This window comes from Podarcis muralis, chromosome 4 (genome assembly GCF_964188315.1).
Source record: "Podarcis muralis chromosome 4, rPodMur119.hap1.1, whole genome shotgun sequence".
NCBI classification, from domain to species: Eukaryota; Metazoa; Chordata; class Lepidosauria; order Squamata; family Lacertidae; genus Podarcis; species Podarcis muralis.
Genome location: NC_135658.1, coordinates 21,666,857 through 21,689,902, shown reverse-complemented (window position 1 = coordinate 21,689,902; position 23,046 = coordinate 21,666,857). Strand labels below are relative to the sequence as shown.

Sequence of the window (23,046 nt, the reverse complement as noted above, 5' to 3'; positions counted from 1 at the left end):
CTGCAGGTGACCGTTGCTATAAAGGAAAAAGCTGAGTTTTGTTGCCTGCCTGCAGGAATAACACCCACCAGAGTTTGTGTTTATTTGCTTAGTAATAAAGTCTTCGTTTTAGTTTGGGTTTTTACACCTATGTCTCCTGGAGTCACTCTGTCCTCTGCCACCGGCTGGAAATCCCCCTCCAACAGGTTATGGGCCCAGTCCCCAGTCCTGAGTGGGCAGAGACAGAGCGTGAAAAGAACCCAGAGACTGGAAGCAACTCAGCGTTTCTCAAGCAGCTGGCTGTGTGAAGGCATCGGCAGGGAGTGTCTGTTTGGGACCAGGAGCCGAACATTTCTTCAAGCCACGTGTGAGTAAGAACTGAGTGGAAAGCTGAAAGCTGGGTGGTGCCATGGCTGGACTTGGAGCTGGAGCTCAAGGGGGAGCTTCCTATTTTCCAGTAGAGAAACTGGGAGAGTCCAATTATATGTCATGGAGTTTACAGATGCAGGCGTTTTTAAAGAAAGAACAATGTTGGACTGTTATTGTTGACCCTCCTGTAAAAGAGGAGGATGAAGAAGTAGATGAAGCAGACCAAAGGCTGGAGGACAAAGCCTATGCCAATTTAATTTTGAGTTTAGAGAAGTCTCAGTTATCTCATGTGCGAGACCTTGAAACAGCAAGTGAGATTTGGCAAGCACTGAGAGCAATACATATTAGAGACACTGCTGGCAGCAAAATTACTCTAATGAGAGCTCTGTACCGAGCCAGACTAAGTGAGGGTGAATGTGTTTCAACACACCTTCAAAGAATGCATGATTTATTTTCACAGTTAAATGAACTTGGGGAACATTTTTCTGAACAGAGAAAGGTTTATATTGTGCTGTCTTCACTTCCTGAGTCATGGGACAATTTAGTGATGACTCTGGAAGCAATCCCAGAAAGCCAATTAACAATGCATTTCTTAACTGGGCGTTTGCTTGATGAGGAGGAAAGACGCCATGAGAGGAAGGCCACAACCCCTCACTGTAACTCCAGAAATGGGAGGCAGTCCAGTAAAAGATATGCAACTGATGAGGAGCGGCAATCTAAAGAGGTTGTAGACCACAGAGAGGAAGCAGCGTTCACAGTCAGAAGATGCTATCGTTGTGGGTCAACCAAGCATTTAGTACGACAGTGCACTGTGTCTGTGGGAGAAAATACAAGACTAGGGCGGCCTGCGTTTGCTGGGAAGCGAGGAGACAGGAAGAATCGAGTCCAGTATGTTTCTGCAGCAGTTCGAGGCACCAGTCATGACGTTGGACAAGACTGGATTTTAGACTCAGCAGCGACAAACATTTTTGTTAAGTCTGCACAAACCCTTGTAGAAAAGCAGCCTTGTAAATCTGTAAATGTAGTACTAGCTGATGGAACAGTGCATGAGTCAGCTGGAAAGGGTAGTGTGAATATCAAAGTACCAAGTTTACCAATGTTTTATGTGTACCAAGTTTAGAAAATAATTTGCTTTCAGTTACAAGTCTTGTTAAGCAGGGATTTAAAGTAACCTTTTCTGGTTCAGGCTGTAGAATAGAGAAAGCTGGAAAAGTGGTTACAGCGTCACTACAAAATGGTTTGTTTGTTTTGAAAGACCAGCTAGTAAGTGAGTCTGGGGCATGTGTTAAAGCCTGTAATAGAGCCTTGCATGATGAGTGCCAGCATCTGTGGCATCGTCGTTTGGGGCATGCCAATTTCCGCAGTATTGCAAAAATGCCAGAATTAAGCAAGGGAATTAAAATGAAAAAATGTTCAGTTTTTCTAGACTGCAATACCTGCAAGGAGTCTAAAAGTAAGCGAGGGTCTTATCCTGAAAGTACTAGAATTAGCAAGAGGCCATTTGCTTTAGTACATTCAGACCTTTGTGGGCCATTTGCAGAGTCTGAAGGAGGAGCAAAGTTTTTTTTGGTTCTTGTGGATGATTATAGCCGGTATACTTGGGTATATTTGTTAAAACACAAAAGTGAAACTGGTCAACTGATTAAGAATTGGGTCAACTATATAGAAAGGCAGTTTCCCTACAAAGTTACCCAGTTGCAAAGTGACCGTGGAGGCGAGTTTATGTCTGAAGCCCTCCAAGTTTGGTTGAAAAAACGTGGTATTAGTCACCGTAAATCGTGTCCTTTTTCGCCTGAAGAAAATTCAGTTGCAGAACGCAAGATAAGATCTTTACAAACAATGCTAGATTCAATGCTATGTGATTCTGGCCTATCCAGGAAGTATTGGGGAGAAGGAATTCTGTGTGCTAACTACATACAGAACAGATTGTTTCATTCTACCATAAACAACACCCCTCATTTTTTGCTTTATGGAAAAAAAACCCTTTTTGGACCATGTTAAAACTTTTGGTTGCTGGGCTTGGGTTCACATCCCAAAAGGACAGAGAAGGAAAGGAGAGCCCAAGGCAAAGAAACTTAGGTTTGTTGGCTATCAAACTTGGTCAAAGGGGTATCGTTTTGCACTAGGGCGTGGCAGAGTTGTAATATCAAGACATGCAGAGTTTTGTGAGCAAGACGGTTGGGTTCGTTTACATGGAAATTCAGAAGTTGTGTTATCTTCTGATGATACAGATAAATTTGTGAAATCTGAGGAAGAAAAGCCACAAATTAAAGAAAGTTCTGAAAGTGACAGTGATGAGGATTCAGGGGATGAGGGGATACACAATCTCCTAAAGCTGAACCAATTTCTCCTGAGCAGGGTGAATCAAAAGGGGAAGATAGTTCAGAGGGGGAGAGTGTTCAAGTTAGAAGGTCACAAAGAAGCAATAAGGGGGTACCTCCAGAAAGGTTTACTATACAAGAAGTTAAAACTGTTGATGTGAAAAAGGAACCTCATGATTATGAGGAAGTTTTAAAGTTACCACACCAGGAAATAGTAAGGTGGAAAAATGCAATGAAAGCAGAAATGAAATCTTTAGCAGAACACAATGTCTTTACCATTGAGCCATTGCCTGAAGGAAAAAAGGCAGTGGGCTGTAGATGGGTGTATAAAATAAAACACTTGGCAGATGGTGATGTTAAGTACAAAGCCAGACTGGTAGCACGAGGCTTTACTCAAAGAAAAGGTGAAAGCTTTGATGAAACCTTTTCTCCTACTGCAAGGAGTGAAAGTGTACGTTTATTGCTAGCTCTTGCAGCACAACGTGGGTTTAAGGTAAACCATTTTGATATTGAAACAGCTTATCTTAACGCAAATCTGCAAGAAGAAATTTTTATGAATCAAGCGCCAGGTTTTGAGGCAGGAGAACAGAATTCTGTATATAGGCTGAACAAAGCAATTTATGGGCTCAAACAGTCAGCTAGAAATTGGAACGAGTGTCTTGATAATGCTTTAAAAAATCTTGGTTTTAAAAGAAGCTTAGCTGATAACTGCTTGTACACTAAAGGAAAGGGTGATAAACAAGAATTGTGTTTGTGTTATGTTGATGATTTGCTTTACTCTACAAAAAGTGACAAGCAAGTGGAAAAATTTGCAGAACAACTAAGAAAGGTATTTAAAGTAAGAGATTTGGGTCCAGTAAAAAATTATCTCGGTTTAGAAATTCAAAGAACAAACGATGGAAGTTTTTTGTTGAGTCAAAAAGACAAAATAATGGAATTACTTGAAAGAAACAATATGCAAAACTGCAAGGGAGTAAAAACCCCAATGGAAATAGGTTTTTTCAAAAATGAAGGAGAATGCACAGAACCTGTAAATCCTGAAATGTACCATTCAATAATTGGAAGTTTATTATACATTTCATTGTGGAGCAGACCAGATTTGAGTTATGCAGTTGGAATACTAAGCAAACTAGTAAGCTGTCCTACAGAAAATGCCTGGAAAGGTTTAAAACGTATTTTCCGGTATCTAAAGCAAACACTTGATTATTGTTTAAGATTACCATCTTCAGGGTCCACAAAATTGCAGTGTTACGTTGACAGCGATTGGGCCAACCTGCCTGATAAAAAATCAATTTCTGGAATGGTATTTCAATTTGGAGATTCTTTAATAGGTTGGAAATCCAAAAAACAAAGTATCGTGGCCACATCATCAACAGAGGCCGAATACTGTGCATTGTCGGAGTTATGTAATGAAATAAAATTTTATGTTCAGATCCTCAAGGATATAAACGTACAGTGTGATTATCCCGTTCAAATTATGGAAGATAATCAAGCCGTAATAACCTTGTCTGGATCTGACCTGTTTAGAAACAAATCAAAGCATTTGGAAATTAAATATCAAAATGTAGCTGAAAATGTAAAACAGAACCAGATAATGCTGAAGTATTGTGAAAGTACACAAAATGTGGCGGATGTATTTACAAAAGCGTTAACCTTTGAAAAACATGCACGACTGGTAGCAAAGTTGGGAGTTGCTGTGTGTGATATGTAAATATGTTCTGTTCTGTTTAAAATATTATTGTTTCTGTTTGAATGAGAGGGGGTGTTAGAGGACATTCGGCACAGAAACATGTGTGTATACCTTTAAGAAGTTTCTGGGATTAATTGGCTGCAGGTGACCGTTGCTATAAAGGAAAAAAGCTGAGTTTTGTTGCCTGCCTGCAGGAATAACACCCACCAGAGTTTGTGTTTATTTGCTTAGTAATAAAGTCTTCGTTTTAGTTTGGGTTTTTACACCTATGTCTCCTGGAGTCACTCTGTCCTCTGCCACCGGCTGGAAATCCCCCTCCAACAGATTTGCCCTAACCCCAGATGTTGCGCCCGGTGCGGCCGGCACCCCCTGCACCCCCCACGCTATGCCACTGATCACAGTGCCAGGCATATTTGATCTTCCCACCATCTCTTTTACTGGCTCTGTGTTTCCTCCTCTCCCACTTTCGATAAGGAAAAGGGATAAAGTGTAATAGCAGTGCAGTTCACACTGTGCTGAAGCCAGGAATAAGTTGTTCATGGAGTACAGTATGATGGCTTCAGTGGCCAAAAAAGAGGACACGGTTTTCCAGTCAAAGAGAAAATAAAATAAAAAAGAGGGCAAAAGACGACGTGGGCTTGCATAAATTGTGTATGGGCTAATTTGTAAATACAGATGCAAACTTGGAAATGGTTGCTATAATTTAAATAGTACTATAATTTAAATAGTACTGCCTTGTCCACTTTTGAGTCTTATTTAACTGTTGATGTGCTTTGAATAAGGCCAGAGTAGATCATGCATTTGAATTTGTATATGAGGAGAAACTTTTCTCTTTCCCATTCATATCAGTAGACATTCCCTTTTGTCCCAGCCTTCTATTTTGTTGATTCAATTATGTCCATTAAAAACTGACAGGGCATATTGGCACAAAGCAGTGCATGTGCTTTGTATTTTTTTAAAAAATGGAAAAAAAGTGCAAACCTGCAAAGGATGCTACTGGAAGTAAGAAATGGAGCAGATCTGGACGTTTAGCTGTTCTGACTTGAAAGACCTATCTGCTACAGTCAGTTACAGGTTTAAGACTGAGTAGCAGAGTCTCATCTTCCCTCTGCCCCCCACCCCCACCATTCATTTCTTCATGAATTGTGTTCCCCTGGCACATTTCTCTGAGGAAAGCTTTCATCTCTGGGGATTTGGACATCCATGTTAGTATGACGGATGCACTGTGCATAAACACTGCTTTGATCTCTTAAATATATCTGAAAATGTGCCATTTGGGAGTGGATGGAGTCTTTTGTCGTTTTGGGAAGGGTTATCCACAACATCCTAGTTCTGACAAATAGTTTTAGCACCATTTGACTCTTTCGCAGTGTAGGTTGTAATTAACGGGGAACATGACACCAGCAATCTCAGAAGAAACAGCAGCTCTCAGGGCAATCCCATTCTGCTTTCTGTTGGTTGCGCAACATTGATCTGAGCAGAACAAAGGAGCCAAATTCAGAGCAGCTTGGGAGTTCAAAGCAGAAGTGGAGAAACCCAAGCCTTCCAGGCTTCTTCATCCTCAGGACTCTCCCCACAGGGCCTCACCCCTTTCCCCCAAGTTATGCTTCTCACCAGCTCAGCTTTGCACCCTCCTTGGGCACCTTTACCTGGGTGGAACCATTGAACTGAGGCAATGCCTCTTGCTTGCCTAGATGGAAGATGAAGAGAGTTGTATGTGTACTTTTGTTTGATTGGAATGTAGCTATCCTACTGCTCCAGCCCCTTTGCTCTCCAACCCTAACTGCCAATGCAACATGGCCTACATAAAGTTGTACATGTGGCCCTTGGATTGAAAAACGTTTCTACACCCCAGTGTTAAGGAAACCAAGGCACTGCTGTTGTTTTTGATCTACTTGTTGTTGTGCTTCGTAAATTTTCGATCCTATTATCGTACAGGCAGTGATCTGAAAATGTACTTCAGCCCAAACAGACACCTTCAGCTGCCCGAGCTGCAATAAAACATGTCTCTTCCATATTGGTCTCTACAGCCACAACAGGCACTGTAACTTTCCAACAGTTTGACCTCACCCCTAAAGGCGCACTCCTCCTTTGTCTCCCAAGACAGATGCCAATAAGGTGTTGATAAAATAAATAAATCAGGTCCAGCATCAGTTTTGAGGGATTCCTCAGCAAATTGGCTTCTGGTAGTCTGCCTTGTCAGCTGCCAGTCAGTGGTCACCTTCCAATGTGGCTGAGCTGCAGATACAATCCAGGGCAATATAACCTTAAATAAAAGTACCAAATAATGCAATAAAAAAATAAATCCATAAAAATATAGCAGCACATTTTGAAACATCTTCAGAGCCGGGAATTCCTCCTCTCTTCATCCTCCCTGAAGGCACATTCTGACTCATAAAATACCACATGTTACACTTGAACTCTGCCCTAAGGTAAAGGTAAAGGTACCCCTGCCCGTACGGGCCAGTCTTGCCAGACTCTAGGGTTGTGCGCTCATCTCACTCTATAGGCTCTATAGCCAGCGCTGTCCGGAGGGAGACATTTCCGGGTCACGTGGCCAGCGTGACAAGCTGCATCTGGCGAGCCAGTGCAGCACACGGAACGCCGTTTACCTTCCCGCTGGTAAGCGGTCCCTATTTATCTACTTGCACCCGGGGGTGCTTTCGAACTGCTAGGTTGGCAGGCGCTGGGACTGAACGACGGGAGCACACCCCGCCGTGGGGATTCGAACCCCCGACCATGCGATCGGCAAGTCCTAGGCGCTGAGGTTTTACCCACAGCGCCACCCGCGTCCCTTGAACTCTGCCCTACCTCTACACAAATCACACAATCTTCACTGCTCACCCAATTCTTCTCCCAAACCTCACCCATTTCCACCAATACCCACAAGTACACCATCCATGCAATTGCTCTGGTGGTTCACCAGTCACTCCTTCCACTCGGCAAAATGGCACTGTGAAAGCCAAGGAGACAATGAAGCCAGGGGAGAGAGCAGAAATTGCCGGAAAGCAACCTGTCGGAGTCCTCCAGTAAAAAGACTCCTAACAGAAGAAATTACTCATACACAAAAGGCATTTCAAAGCAGTTTGGAATATGCCTCAGGTAAGTTCAGACTAGTGGAGGCTGGTCCATTACAGCAAATGAGGCACTATTCCATCAGTCTTCAGTCATCTCCCACCTGCCTGCCTTCTTACAGGTACATACAACTAGACCAAGGGTGGCACTCCTTGCCAGCTGCCTCCTCCTAAGTCTCAGCGTTGACCTTGTGGAACTCAGCAGGGAGGAGGGTGGCGATATAACTCAAATGAGTTTGCTCTGCTGTGGCACTGTTGGCCTTCCTGCCTTCCAGTCTGCATGTCCTAATGGGCATTAGCCATCATGGTTTGGTCTTGACGACTGGCTTCTTCATGCCTCATCTTAAACTGTCACCCACAAATCAGACCTGACATTGGGGGACCCTTTGTCAGATCTGATTTGTCCAGATTTCCAAACTGTTAATGCAGCCCTTAGCTCTGTTTACACATTCTACCAGCTTCACATGGTTTGAGATGGGTCTCACTACCATGACCCTACCAATGGATGGTGCTGTCTGAAGACAGTTTATGTGGACCCCAGTTCCCCTCTTGCATATATGTTGAAGGTTTTATGACGGATTGATTCAATAATAATGTTTATCCTTTATCCTTTCCTCTCTCCCCCTCCCACCCCATTCCATTTTTTACTTCGAATGGGAGAATTGGATTGAGCAATTGCAACGCTTTGAAGGTGCTGCTTGTCTGCGAGTCTATGAGAAATAAAATGAGATTGATGCTTCTTGGTTTTCCTTTCAGATTTAAATTAAGATTAATGGAACTAAAAAACAAAGACAGTGAAATTATTTTCTTCATATTTGTTTTCACTGTCAGATCTGATAGCAGGGAAAAATATGTCTATTTGTAGTGGGAAGGCTTTCAAATTTTATGCCATTTGTTTCGACATGGTCTTTCGGTAATATTTTATTGAACCCAGGCTCCACTCTCAGAAGTTCTGTCACTGAAATACAGATCACAAAGCACAACCTCGTTTAACCAAATGGAATGGGGAACATTCAAATCATAAAGGGTTGAACCCAATGTTCTCTATCTGCTAGCGCAAACCCTATGGTGATGAGTTCGTGCAACAGATTAATCCAACGGGTCTCAGGTGAGGTAAAGGTAAAGAATCCCTGGACGGTTAAGTCCAGTCAAAGGCGACTATGGGGTTGCGGCACTCATCTCGCTTTCAGGCCAAGGGAGCTGGCATTTGTCCACAGACAGCTTTCCGGGTCATGTGGCCAACATGACTAAACCGCTTCTGGTGCAACGAAACACAATGATGGAAAGCAGAGTGCATGGAAACAGTATTTACCTTTCTGCCGCAGTAGTACCTATTTACAGTGGTACCTCTAGATTATGAATGGGATCCGCTCCGGATCCCTGTTCACATCCTAAAACCCCATCTCTTTTCTCTCTCTTTTTCTGCAGCAGTATTGATAGCTATTTATTAGGCAATGTTCCACATCAGCAGTCTTGCTACTTACTGCACTTCTGTACCTGGAAGATTTTAACCAGTGATTACTGATGTATTGATTCGGTTCAGAGAAGATTTGGCTCAGCTCAGGAATAATTATTGCTATGCTATGAGGAATGTCAGCTTTCTCAAAACAGATTTGGAATGTGGCAAAACTTAACAATAGCCCTATTTATTTTTTTAAATGCTCCCTGTGGGGTCGAAGTTACAGCTTTTCTGTTTAAAAAAGAAACAGCACTGGTAATCATCATCCCTGATGGAAACGGACAAGGAAGGTGGGAACAGCCTGCGGCTTTATTGTGAGCCTTCAAGAAGAGTAATCAAGCAAGTTTATAAATGGTGATCTGATAGTTAAGGAATGATGGGAAACAGTGCCAGTTTCCAGTCATATGAGTCGGCAGCTTTCTCAGTAGGAAACAAAAGCAGGCTTGTTGATACAGGCAAATTATGCACGTATGTGTACATGCTGGTGTCTGTGGTCTTCAGATGAAGGGCAGTATACAAATGTAGCAAACAAACAAACAAATAAAATCAGATGTGACTTTCAAACATGGTGGCTGAGTAGCACAGGCTGGTCTGCTTCCCTGCTCTGCAATAGCCCTGTTCAGACATTCACTGTGAAAAGAACGGAGGGAGAAGCAGGACCATTTGTGCCCCAACATCCCTATCCCTCCTGGTTACAGCTTCAGAGCTTTGAATGTTGAGTAAAAAGACCTGAAGGGAGATCTTCAGGCACTCAGTCATGGAAAACCCTCCATGTGACTTGGGTTTCTGATTACAAACCTGGGGCCTGAACACAGGCCTCTCCAAAAAAAATTACATATCACTTGGGAAGACAGGCGAACTAATATCAGTGTACTGGAAGAAGCAAAGATCACCCATTGAAGCAATGATTCTTCAACATCATCTTCGTTGGACTGTCATGTTGTGCGGGTGCCTGATGATCGTCTTCCAAAGCAACTACTCTATTCTGAACTTAAAAATGGAAAGCGCAATGCTGGTGGTCAACAAAAGAGGTTTAAAGACGGCCTCAAGGCAAATCTAAAAAAATGTAGTATAAACACTGGCAACTGGGAAACACTGGCCTGAGAGCGCTCCAGTTGGAGAACAGCCTTTACCAAAGGTGTCATGGGCTTTGAAGACACTCGAACTCAGGACGCAAGGGAGCAACGTGCTGGGAGGAAGACACGCTTGGCAAATCCACACCATGATCAACTCCCACCCAGAAACCAATGTCCCCACTGTGAAAGGACCTATGGATCCAGAATTGGCCTCCACAGTCACTTACGGACCTACTGTTAAAACCGTGTTTATGGAAGACAATCTTACTTGGCTACAAGTGATCACCAAAGAAAGAAGAAGACAGGCCTCTCTATAGTCATGGAATGGTTGGATGCAGAGTAGTGGTGAAAGGAACCAGCTGGGGAACCGCCAAGGGAAGAAAGTTCAGAGCCCTGGGGTTGGTGGTGGGATGACGATGAGTGGTCCAAGGGAGAAGACTGGGAAGAGGAGGTGTCAGAAGCTGAAGAGCTAGCAGGGCTTAGTGAGCTGGGAGAGTCTGTGGCAGAGAGAAGTCCAGAAGCAGAAGCAGAAGCTGAAGCAGGAAAGTGGGGGGGGGGGGGGGGAGGGAGATCAAGAGCCCCCTTCAGCCCCAAATGCTATGCCACTGCCCATGATTCACTTCTTTAAAGCTGCATGCTCAACATGCCAGCCTGGTAGACCTTCATCTTGGCAGTGGGCATCACCATCACTTTCTCCTATACCCTTTTGGATAGGCGAACCAGTACCATAGCTCCATTGCAAATACGCTTGTCCAACTCAGCATCGATGGAAAGCTTGCTGGTGTGATGGCCTGGGAATCAGATTCAGAGGCTGAACCTGAGGAATCCCAGCCTGCACAGGTGTCCCTGCCTCCAGGACCAGCTGAGCCGGGGCTGGGGTTTGAACCTGAAGGGCCCTCACCTGTGCTGGATCCTCAGGAGCAGACACCAGCTGGATCTGCTCTGGCTCCAGAGGTGACCGAGGACCCATTGCCTGCAGGTGCTCGCCTCCAGGCCAGGAGAGATGAGTCACCTGTGGACCCGGACCGCCCTATGCCTCGGGGCAGATAAAAGCCAGCCAGCCCAGTCCCAGGTTGCGGGAGCAACGTTGTTGGTAGCCTGTTCCTGGCTGCACCCTGTCCTGCTCTTCTGCCAGAGTTCCTGACCTCACCTGACTCCTTGCCTTGGACCCCGCTTTAGCCTTGACGGACAGCCTCCATACCACACCCTCAACCTTGGACTGGACTTGGACCACGGTGCACGGTAACCCCCCGGGACCAGCACAGCTGGTTATGGTGGAACCCAGATAGATGAAATCGTCTACCACTTCAACTGTGTTGATGCTGGCGATGTCCTAACCCAGGATGTTGGTCTTAGCCATCTAAGTATAAAGAAAGGAGGGGCAGAACTGCAGGGGCTACCAGAGGGAGATCTACCTTGCTTAGCCTCCCTTCTTGGTGTTAAAGAATCTCCCCATACCTGTTCTGCAGATGGCAAGACCAGCTTTTCCCAGCTTGGTGCCTTCACAAATGTTTTGGGCTCCAGGACCCATTAGCCCTGGCTGGAATGGCTGATGGTCAGGGATGCTTGAAGGAGTAGAGAATCTGACTTGGACGCAGAAGGTCCCAGGCTTCATCTCCAGCACCTCCAGGTAAGGTGGGAGAGACACCTGCCTGAAATGATGGAGAACCACTGACAGTCAGTGTGGACGATACTGAATTAGATGGACCCAACAATCTCACTCATTAAAAGACAGCTTCCTATATTCCTAGATTGTTGGCCAAAACATCTGGATGTTATGAGGCTGAGGCATAAATCAGAGTAGGCACTTGGGAATACTGTTTTCCCTTTGCTTACATTTTTAAAAAAATGTTTCTATTCAATCTTTTTCTTTAGTTTTTTTTTTATTTAAAAAAATGCACCCAGGTGTTGACATGCATGGTTGCTGACAGAACTGCACAGCTTAATGGTTTTCCCTTGAGAGAAATCATATAAGATTTGAAGCAATATAAATCTGTCTATATGATCTGCGAATCCAATCTTTCCAGTATGTACCAGCCCTTCAATTTGTGTGAGAATTTCATATCCTACTGCCTTAAAAAAATAAAAAAATAAACCCACCGTACCTAATTTTGCAATTCAAATATCCATAGGTTTCCTTTCTTGATTTCATTAGTTAACATTTCTCTTCGCTTTTTAACTTTGCTATCTACATTTTCTGCTGTGGGAGACAAGTATATTGCCTATGCTGCAGTAATCTTCCTTAATTGATTTGGGACGCATGCCAGTCGCTTCTGGTATTCCGGGGCCAGCATCTTTATGTGACTGGCTTCCTTCCAGCAGCTGTCATCCTCGGAGTTCACTTTATCCCTTTGCTCTTCTGGTTCTGGGATATTTGGCACTCTCAGCCTTTGAAATCTGTCCTTTCATCCCTCAAGCTGGTACCATAATTGGCTAGGAAGGCAGTGGCTGCGGGGGGCGGGGGGAGGAATCCAAGAACTTCATAATATGAAAATACCCAAGTATCAGACTTTCTGATCACTTATCTTTTTTTGCTTTTCAGTAAATACTTTAGCCCAGATCTATTGCAAGTAAGTGATGATATGCATGAACGAAAATTTGGACCCCTAAAGATGACTTGTTTATTTGAACATTCCTCCTGATTGCTTGCACAGAAGTTAGGCTATATTATCTGTTTTCTGTTGGACATTTGTTCTGATTTAGAATCATAGAATTGTAGAGTTGGAAGGGACCACGAGGGTCATTTAGTCCAGCCCCCTGCGGCGCAGCAATCTTTTGCCCAAGCTGGGACTCAAACTCACGAACCTTGGGATTAAGAGTCTCATGTTCTGATGATCTATAATGAAATGAAAAAGGTATTTAAATATACCTTCCTGAAGAAACCAGAGGCCTTTCTTTTGGGCATAGTCGGCCAATTGGTGCCAAAGAAGGATAGAACTTTCTTTATGTATGCAACAACAGCAGCAAGAATACTTATTGCAAAGTATTGGAAGACAGAAGATTTACCCACCCTGGAAGAGTGGCAGATGAAGGTGATGGACTATATGGGACTGGCAGAAATGACTGGCAGAATCCGAGACCAGGGAGAAGTGTTGGTGGAAGAAGATTGGAAGAAATTTAAGGACTACTTGCAGAAATACTGTAAAATTAATGAATGTTAAAATGATGTTGGATTGAAAATAAGTGGTATTGGTAAAAAGGTTAACAAGAATATGCAAATATGGATTGATAATGGATGAAAATGCATAGTTATAATAGGTTAAGATATAGAATTAAGATAAATGAAAGAGAGCAAGGATTTGCTGAATTGATTATGTAAATGGGAATACAAAAAGGGGAGGTGTGAGGAGGTCAAGGAAATAAGCAAATGAACTTAAAGATATTGAAAAATGGATTTATTTTTAAAATTTTTCTTAGCTACTTGTTTTTTGTATTTTGTATTTCTTTTTTTTCTCTTCTATGTTTTTCTCTTTAGTATGTTAATTTCTGTTTTAATTCCTTTTATTTTGTAAACCTATGTTTTTTGTAAAACGCTAATAAATATCTTATTTTTTTAAAAAAAGAGTCTCATGTTCTACCAACTGAAACATCTCACCTGGGTGGATTTGCTTGTTGGGTGTTAATACATTGATCCTTCTTCCATCCCACACTTTTCACATTGCATTTTCCCACCACTTTCCTAACTGCAAAAGTCCTGTTTTAAACAGTTTGGGTTTTTATTTCTTCATATAGTGCATCCATAACTTGTTTTTTGGCCAGAAACTCTCCCAGAGTAGATTACATGCAATCAGTTAAAATGAGACTGTCCCTGCGTGCAAGTTAACAATGGGGGGGGGGGCGGGAATCCAACCCAACACACAAGGGGAAAGGGACGAGGAGAGAAGAGGCAGAAATAAAACTCAAGGACCAATTCCTGTTCTTATAAAGACCAGCAGGGATAGTTCAGGGGTGAGAGGAGTGTGACACAGTTGGTCTTTCAGCAAAGCTGTTGGAATGATCCCAGCTTTCCATCTCTCCTACCAAGTGAGTCTGTAGAATGGCTGCCTCGAGTGACAATCTAATGGAGTTATCGCATTGTGGGTAGGGGGAGGACTGTGGCTCAGTGGTAGTTCTACTGGGATGACAAAGTGTTTTAATGCACTCCTCTCTCTTTGGGGAAGAGCCTTGGCTCAGTGATAGAACATCAGCTTTGTGTGCCCAAGGTCCCAAGTCCAATCCCCGACATCTTCAGGTAGGCCTGGGAGAGAACCTGGAGACTTCTAATGTCTTCAGGGGACACCTAGACCGGGGATCCCCAGTTATTACTGGATGGCAGCCTCCATCATCCCTACCCATTGGCTTGGCTGGCTGGGGATGGGAGCAACCAGAAACAACATGGAAGTGAGGAAATGAGTGGCTTAGCAGAGGAAGAAAGGGACCTTCTGTCCCTCTTCTGCACCCAGAAACTAAGCAAGATGGGAGGGAAGGGCTGCCCCCATCTGCTCTATACCTAGCATAGAAACCACTGGTCCATCTAGCTCAGAATTGCCTACATGGACAGGCAGCAGCTCTAGAGTTTCAGGCAGGGGTCTTGCCAGGAACTGAACCTGGAACCTTCTGAAAAGCAGATGTTCCACCACTAGATGTGGCCCTCTTCCAGGTTTCAGGCAGAAGACATTCCCAGCCCTACCTTGAGATGCTGTGGACTGAGCCGGCATGGACTGAAGCTCTAACGCTGAGCCACAGACCTTTCCTTAAGGGAACACCACTTTTTCTCAAAGGATGCTTCCTGCATGGTAGTGGGTTGGACTAGATGACTCTCAGCGTCCCAATTCTACGATTCTATGATAATACTGAACTGGATGGAACATTGGTCTGGCTCACTATCAGGCAACGTTAGGCATAGGCAAACTCCGGCCCTCCAGATGTTTGGGACTACAAACCACTGGTCCTGTTAGCTAGGGATGATGGGAGTTGTAGTCCCAAACTTCTGGAGGGCCGGAGTTTGCCTATGCCTGGATCCTACAACTATATGGAGCTCACCGGGTGACCTCAGGTTAGTCAGGGCCTCTCAGCCTAACCCACCTTGCAGGGCTGCCGTGTCGATTAATTGAGGAAGGGGAGAATCATGTAGGCCACCTTGAACTCCTTGGGGCCAAAAAGTGATCTAGAAATACGTCGAATCCACCAAACCTGGACGTCGCCACGTCAGCTATCTCTCTGCTGCATCATCAAGCCATCAAATTGTAGAGTTGGGAAAAGAGGAGCCAACTCCTAGGGCCCGAGATCCTTTTGCCCCCCCCCCAAAAAAAATGTTTGAGCCCCCCCCCCAGTTGATGGGCATTGCCATTCAAATTGTGTGTGTGCACCACAGTTTGCAATAGATTATTTAGGGCGGGGCGTACCTTCCCCCCTCCCGCCCAATATTTTATTCAAGCTGGCACCACGGTTGGAAGGGTCCGCGAGGGTCATCTAGCTCAACCCCCAGCAGTGCTAGAAACTTTTGCCTAACGTGGGGCTCAAACCCAGGACCTGGAGATCAGGCGTCTCATGTTCTACCAACTGAGCTAGCATCAGAGAGACAATTTGCGGATTCCCCAACCTTCCCAAGGCACTGAGAGTTTGCTGGCTGCTGGGATCCCTGAGAGGGGATCTCCCCGCAGGTTGCTCTGAAAGCAGACGGCTTCCCTCCTCCCCGTCCGGCTGCTCCGCCGCCTCCCTTGCCCCAGTGGCCAGAGGCGCCGGGGCCGCCGCCGCCACCTCCTTTCCTCCCTGGGGCGCCGTCTCCGGCGCGTTTCCCTTCCGCGCGCAAAAAAAAGAAAAGAAAGCGAGCCAGCCAGCCAAAAGCTCGCGATCGCTCCTCCAGACCACCTCGCCGAGAACCTCCAGCCCCCCGAGCGGCGATGCTCGGTTGCCCGAGCGGGAAGAGAGACCCCCTCGCCGGATTCTGAGCGCTCCCCGCCGGATCGGGCAGAGCCTGGCGCGCAGCTCAGGCGCGGGACGGGGGGCGCTATCCACCCTGGCGACGGCGAGGGGGGCGTTGCGAGCCTGCAGCTGGATGAAGCAGCCCCACCCCACCCCCTGCAGAGTCTCCGGAGCCAGATCCCTCGGCAGGATCACTTCCCGCCCCCACTGCTTAAGCGGAGCTGCCGGTGGAGCGCAGGAAGCCTGGAGGGCTGGCGGAGGAGGGTAACCTGTCCGTTTGCCCGCCTCCCTCTCTTAACTGTTGTAACTTGGCAAAGAGGTTTCCCACCTCATCGTCCCTGCAGCCAGCCAGCCACTTTAGAGGGGAGGAGGGCGGGGAAGGGGGGAGTTCATTCATGTTGGACATCATCGGGGCTGAGTTTGGAGAGTCAGCTCGGGAGGGGACAAAGGGAAGGCTTTAAAAGCGTCGCGAACAGGGAGATATTCCATTTGGAAGAGGAATCCGTCCTCACTTTTTTAAAAAGTAAAGACTTTGCGCTAAGCAGCAAGGCGTCCCAATGCAACCGCTTGAGCATCTCCTCTTTTACGTTGCGATCTGCGCCAGCTTTTGCAACCGACAGGTCTCCAGCGCCGGCGCCCAGAGCGGATCTATCCGAGCCTTGCGCGCTTCGAACCTGCGGAGAGATGGTGAGTGCCTCTTCTTTCTCGCAACTTTTGCTCCTGGTGTGTGAAACTGACCGGGCGCGTGGTGGAAACGCGCCCCCTGGATGTCCTCTCAGGCGGTGCACTTTCGAGAGGAGAAGCGTAAGAGAGGGCAATTGGAGTGAGGGGATGAAAGCAACTCCTCCGCCTCAAAGGACTTCTGAGGCTGCTTGACGCACTACAGGTTGCACTGGGAATGGCCATGCAAATAATCGCTCACACAATGCATGATCTCTCCAGGATGCCATGTGCAGGGTCTCTGTTGGCAACACGCCATGCGCAATGCATTGGTGCATGTGTCGATGGTGGGCTTGGAGTGCCCCTCTCCCCTCGGCTCATGTAACTAGACCTGCATTCAGCGCGATAAATGCAGAACTTTTGAAGCGACTGATGAAGTGGTGTCTAGTGTGTGGAAGCAATAAATGGCAAATATTTATGGCACTACAAGACTTGGCTTTTGTGAAGCAAGAACTGTCTATGGAGCTCATCAGCCTGGAGAGCTCAGTTGGTTAGAGGATGATGCTGATAACGCCTAGGTTGCAGGTTTGATCCTGGTATGGGGCAGCTGTATATTCCTGCAGGTAAAAAAGGGGGGATGTGGGTGGCACTGTGGTCTAAACCACTGAGCCTCTTGGGCTTGCCGATCAGAAGTTCGACAGTTCGAATCTGCGCATCCAGGTGCGCTCCTGTTGCTCTGTCCCAGCTCCTGCCAACCTAGCAGTTCAAAAGCAGGCCAGTGCAAGTAGATAAATAGGTACCACTGCGGCAGGAAGGTAAATGGCATTTCCATGCGCACTGGTTTCCGTCGCGGTGTTCTGTTGTGCCAGAAGCGGTTTAGTCATGCTGGCCACATATGGTCAAACACCAGCTCCCTCAGCCTGAAGTGAGATGAGCACTGCAACCCCATAGTTGCCTTTGACTGGATTTAACTGTCAAGGGGTCATTTACCTTTACCTTTACCATATTCCTGCATTGCAGGGAGTCGGACTCTACAATTCTATGATTCTGTGATTCATAGCAGCTGCCAGCTGGCCATCTTGCTTTTGGCTGCAGACCTTGTGTGCCCCACTTAAAGGTTTGTTTTCCCAGCATAGGGCAAGTCTGTTGACACTCTGAGGAACAACTAGAGGTCCAGGGAGTAGTTTTGCAGAAGGCCACACACACCCCGCCGTGTCTTTCATACAAACACACATACATACCACTCCTGCAAAGATTGCAGCAGCTGTTGTGCAGTCCATACTAGTTCTGAAATTGTGTACATTAGCTGAGTGGACACATGCAGATCCAGAAACATACATTCATGGTCACGGGAGGTTGGATTAGTTGCATGAGTGCATCTGAATCTTTCAAAAGTCACACATCCAGGGCCACATTCAAACATTACAAATTCCGACATGGGGAATGCTTTCGTGTAGGAAAGTGCATTAAGTCAGGGTGTAAAGAAATTGTCACACACACCTGGCAGCCCTGGATTCACTCTGCATGCGTGGGGTACACTTGTATGTGGGGTACCTTCACTGTGTACACATTTTAAAGCTGGTGGGATTGTTCAGTTGGTAGAACATGAGACTCTTAATTCCAGGGTTGTGTGTTCAAGCCCCATGTTGGACAACAAGATTCCTGTATTGCTGGGGATTGGACTAGATGACTCTTGTGGTTGCTTCCAACTCTACAATGAATCTATTGTTCTGTGTTGTGCACAAGTTGAAGCCAGCCAATGCACATATCCACAGCGAGTCAGACACATGTTGCGTCATTCGCACATGCTGAGTTCCCTGCAAGTTTCACACATTTGCTCCATGGGGAAGTGGTTTTAGGAAATTGCAGTATGTGAAGTAGCACAAAGATATATCCTTTTGTCCATTAAGTGTTGGGAATCCCAATGGAAAGTTTCCTGAACACATCTCCCCAAGGCATAAGTCATGTGCTGAGACTCAAGACTGCCCGCTACAAGTTTGCTGAACCAGTGAAGGAGCCACTTCCCAGCAGTGAAGTGCATGCTTTGAATGCACAGGATCCCAGATTCAGTTGCAGGTATCTTAATCTGGAAGATCTCAGGGAGCAAGGCCTGAGTTTCTAGATCAGAGTTTCAATCAGAGTTGCTGGTACAGAGTTAGTTGGACCAAGACTCTGACAAAGGCAGCCACATAAGCTCTCATGGCCCATAATTCCAAATGTATTTGTTCTGCACACTTCCTTATTTTACAGGCACTGCAATAATCCCTGGCTCAAATTCAGATTTGGCCCAAAATATGCAGGAGTTTTGCTTTCCAACCAGAGTTTTTGAAAGTGTGGTTGCTATGGTGGCAATCATGCTCTGACCCTCTTCAGATAGGAAAATGAGGAATGCAGAACTTGTTATCTGAATTTACCAAGAGAGCATGGTATATTATGAAAGAATGTATTTCTGACCAAGGTGAGAAGGGACTGCAGTAAGTGGTTGAAAGTTGCTGCGCAATGTTGACCCTGATATCTGGGAGGTTGGCTTATTTTATTTTATTTATTTTATTTTATTTTATTTTATTTTATTTTATTTTATTTTATTTTATTTTATTTTATTTTATTTTATTTATTTTATTTTATTTATTTTATTTTATTTTATTTTATTTTATTTTATTTTATTTTATTATTTTATTGCTGTTTTCTGCAATCTCCTCTAGGAACAGGAGGAGAGCCCCATAGATCAAAGATCTGTGGAACATTTCCCAAAAATAGAAAGGGAGGAAAGGAACCACTTGCTGGCAAACTTCTAAGTTCAAATTCTGAAACATTTCCAGGGATCTTTGATTAAACATATCATCTGGATTGTGGCTAATTTCTAAGATGAGAGATGAAGGGAAGACTCACAATTATGCCTGGAAGCTTCCCTCTGATCTAAAATCACAATCCCTCTAATTTTATGTTAGTATGCATGTAAATGGGTGTGTCTGTGGTGCACATGATGAAAGACACTCTTTTCTTCTTACTAGTTCCTTTAAGATGGGTACCCATTCTAAACAGTTTAGAGCAGAATTCCAAAAGCTGGTGTCCTCCAGATGTTATTGGGCTACAACTCCCATCATGCATGCCCACAGGAGAAGCAAGTTGGGGATAGGAGTTATAGTCCAAAACATCTGTAGGGCATCAGATTGGAGAAGGATGATTTAGAATGTCTGGACTCTCACCAACCAACCCAGCAACAACCTTCCATTCTGAAGATGAAGATTTGTAGATTCTGCTGTGCAACTGCAGGCAAATGTTAACAGATTGGAGGGCCAATTCCAGTGGTGGCACCTGAAGAGGAATAGAATAGCATTTATCCAACCTGAATAGAATACGGGGGGGGGGGGGGATGTAAGGAGATCAGAGGACCAACTCCTCCTAAATTACTTTTCCCCAAGAGCCTTTTAGAAGTTCTCCTAGATGGTGTATGCTTGATCAGAAGAGAAAAGGTGACAATACAGGGCTGTGTTGGTCAATTCAGATATCTGCTCTTGCACACACACAGTTACCCCTTGGAAACCCATTGTGGATCAATGAGGATCTTCTGCTAGGAGAGACTCAACACACTCAGTTCTCTCCTTCCTGGAATTTCACAGCTTCTTCAAGGTCTCATACTTCTTCAAGGTGTCTACGGACAGCCCACTCACTCCAATGACTAGCAATCTGGAACTGGTTGCATACTGTTCCCTGCAGATGTTCCAGAGCAAAACTGTGGCACAGAAAACAAACTATGGCTGAGCATTGTTGGTAGCTTTGTCTGCTCTGCAGTTATTTCTTTAACAGCATTAAATTCAGATCCTGTCTCTACTGGCTGTTTGTAAAGCATCAAGCAGAAAACAAGAAGAATCGCTTGATCCCGTGCTGGGGGCTTGTTCTGTGTGTGCACACACACGTGCACCAATTGTTTAAAACTGTCTGAGTAGCAGAAAGCTATTCATCATTTGTGGGCTGCCTCTCCACTCGTCTGCCCCTGTGCTGCCGACTTTCTAAACATTCATGTAGCAAGCCTTCAGTAAACTAGTTTTGCAAATCGCTCACTTTCCCTTGCCTACCCCAGCCTTGCACAACTTTCCTGAGAATGTTGCAGCTGCAATTTTGTGGCGTTTTAAGGCTCCTTGTAATTCAATCACAACAAAAGTTTTCCTGGGTGAGCTATTCAGTTTGGGGTTTTTGTTTCATGGGGGGTGCGGGGGGGGGAGTTCAAGTGGAGGAAGGAATTCAGGAGGGGAACACAGCTGTGAATGCAGCCTACCCCCCACTGTGTAAATATTAGGCATTCAAGGCTTTACAGCTGCAAACAGCTGGAGTCCAATACTTCTCCACAGCAGATGTTTACTAAGGGAAGCCCTTGAAGGAATAGTAGCACTTAAAGGTCTCAAACAAGGTCCCAGAGGTTGCAATAGGCATATTATCTCTTCGATGGAGAGAATTTCCATGGTCAATGAGTTTCTTCTGATCTCTAATAATTTAATGCCACAGTCTTTTAAGAGCAGAAATCAATGGGATCTTCTCTGACTCTTGGCTCAGCGTTTTTTAGCTACATGCCATTCGGGGAAATTTTACTGGTTGAGGAGCAAGATAGATGCTGCCTGTCATGGGACGACCTCACACCAATTAGTCTTGTGTCTTGCAAGCTTTGCTCTCTGCATTGGTCTTACCTTGGCTGTGAAACCTGGGAGACATACTTCCTTCCTTTCCTTTATCCACCTGGCCTGGGAGGGCAGGGTCCTGTCTGACTCCAGCTACAAAAGTTGAAGCTACTGAGCAGACTCTTGCGCTAAGGTGTTGTTGGGGTGTGTGTGTTGTAAGCCACCTTGAGCATGGGTTTAACTATGGAAAAGTGGCATACAAATAAAAAAGATGATGGGTGGATGGTCGCCTTCTACTGTGCAGATGCCAGGAAGCACAACTGGAGCTCAGGCCACTTGTGACTCTCAACGATGGGAAATTCAGAATGATGTACCTTCTGAGTGCACTCAGCTTTTTTGGAGAATCCATGTGAGAGCAAATGGGCTGTGAACATCCATCACCCTATTGGTTGCCAGGGCTGATTTGGCTGATCTGCGTGTCAAGAAGAGCTTGCTGGGTCAAGGCAATGGCCCATCCAATCCACCATTTTGTTCTCTCAGTAGCCAACTGGTTGCCTATGGGAAGTCTGCAAGCAGGACATGAGCACAACAGCAAATGCAATTCCCAGCAACTAGTATTCAGAGGCATAAGGCCTCCCACAATGGAGGCAGAACATAGTGATCATGGCTAGTAACCATTGATGGTCTTATCTTCCATGAATTTGTCTAATCCTCTTCTAAAGCCATCCAAGCGGGTGGCAATCACTACCTCCTGTGGAAACAAGTTCCATATTTTAACTGCTTACTGTGCAAAAAAGTACTGTATTTTTCGCTCTATAAGACGCACCAGACCACAAGACACACCTAGCTTTTGGAGGAGGAAAACAAGAAAAAATATATTCTGAATCTCAGAAGCCAGAACAGCAAGAGGGATCGCTGCGCAGTGAAAGCAGCAATCCCTCTTGCTGTTCTGGCTTCTGGGATAGCTGCGCAGCCTGCATTCGCTCCATAAGATGCACACACATTTCCCCTTACTTTTTAGGCGGGGAAAAGAGAGTCTTATACAGCAAAAGATACAGTACTTTTATCTGCCCTAAATCTTTCAACATTCAACATTATTTGATGTCCAGGAGTTCTAGAGTTGTACCTGCAGCCATTTGAGCACAACAGAGAACCCATCATGGACTCTGAGGGCATTTTTACAACAAGGGAAGATGGCCAAAGCTCTTTCCTAAAATTCTCACTGTACTACTATTTTGTCCCCTCTAGCTACATGATCCTCAGCAATGTTGTTAAGAAAAAGCATTCTAGTTAAAAAGAAAATAAAAGATGGGGTGGCAGGTTCATACTAGCTTAAGATCCTCTTTGGAAAGGAGAAAATTTGGCCTTTATCCCAATAGCTTTCACCTTTATTTCTGGCTTACAAAAGAAGAGTCCATCTAGTGCAACATTCTTATAACAACGGGCAGCCAGGTGCTTCTAAAAAGCTAGCAAGTAAGTCTTATAGGTGAATGGGGGGGGGGTAGTAAAGAACAATGTGGTATAGTGGTTAGAGTGCCAGGCTAGGACTGTGAAGATCTGGATTCAGATCCCTAACCAGCCACAACACAGACTGGGTATCCTTGAGCCAGTCACGCTCTCTCTCAGCCTAGCCTTCCTCACAGGCTTGTTGTGGTGACACAATCTGTATATGGAACTCTTCCTTGAGGGACAAGAGGAATAGAGTGGGAAGTACTGGGCAGAAATGTAATGAGCAAAGCACTGGGCCTGGAGACGGTGTTACCATGACAATGATGCCTCAAGGACCGCCTCTCCCCATACAAACCGCCCTGGACTATGTGTTCATCACCTAAGGCCCTTCTTTGTGTGCCTCCTCCTTTGTGAGGTCTGGAGGGTGGCAACACGAGAATGGTTCTTTTCTA

At 45.3% G+C, this 23,046-nt stretch overlaps 1 protein-coding gene across 1 annotated transcript in view; it reads left to right on the top strand.

Annotated features, from left to right (window-relative positions):
* Positions 1–15,688: 15,688 nt before the first annotated feature.
* The window catches only part of PDGFD (platelet derived growth factor D), a 147,223-nt gene continuing 139,865 nt past the window's right edge, over positions 15,689–23,046 (top strand). Inside the window, exon 1 of the mRNA XM_028726172.2 lies at positions 15,689–16,559. Within this exon, the coding sequence (XP_028582005.2) occupies positions 16,430–16,559 (130 nt within the window). The 5' untranslated portion in view covers positions 15,689–16,429. The remainder of the gene's footprint in view (positions 16,560–23,046) is intronic.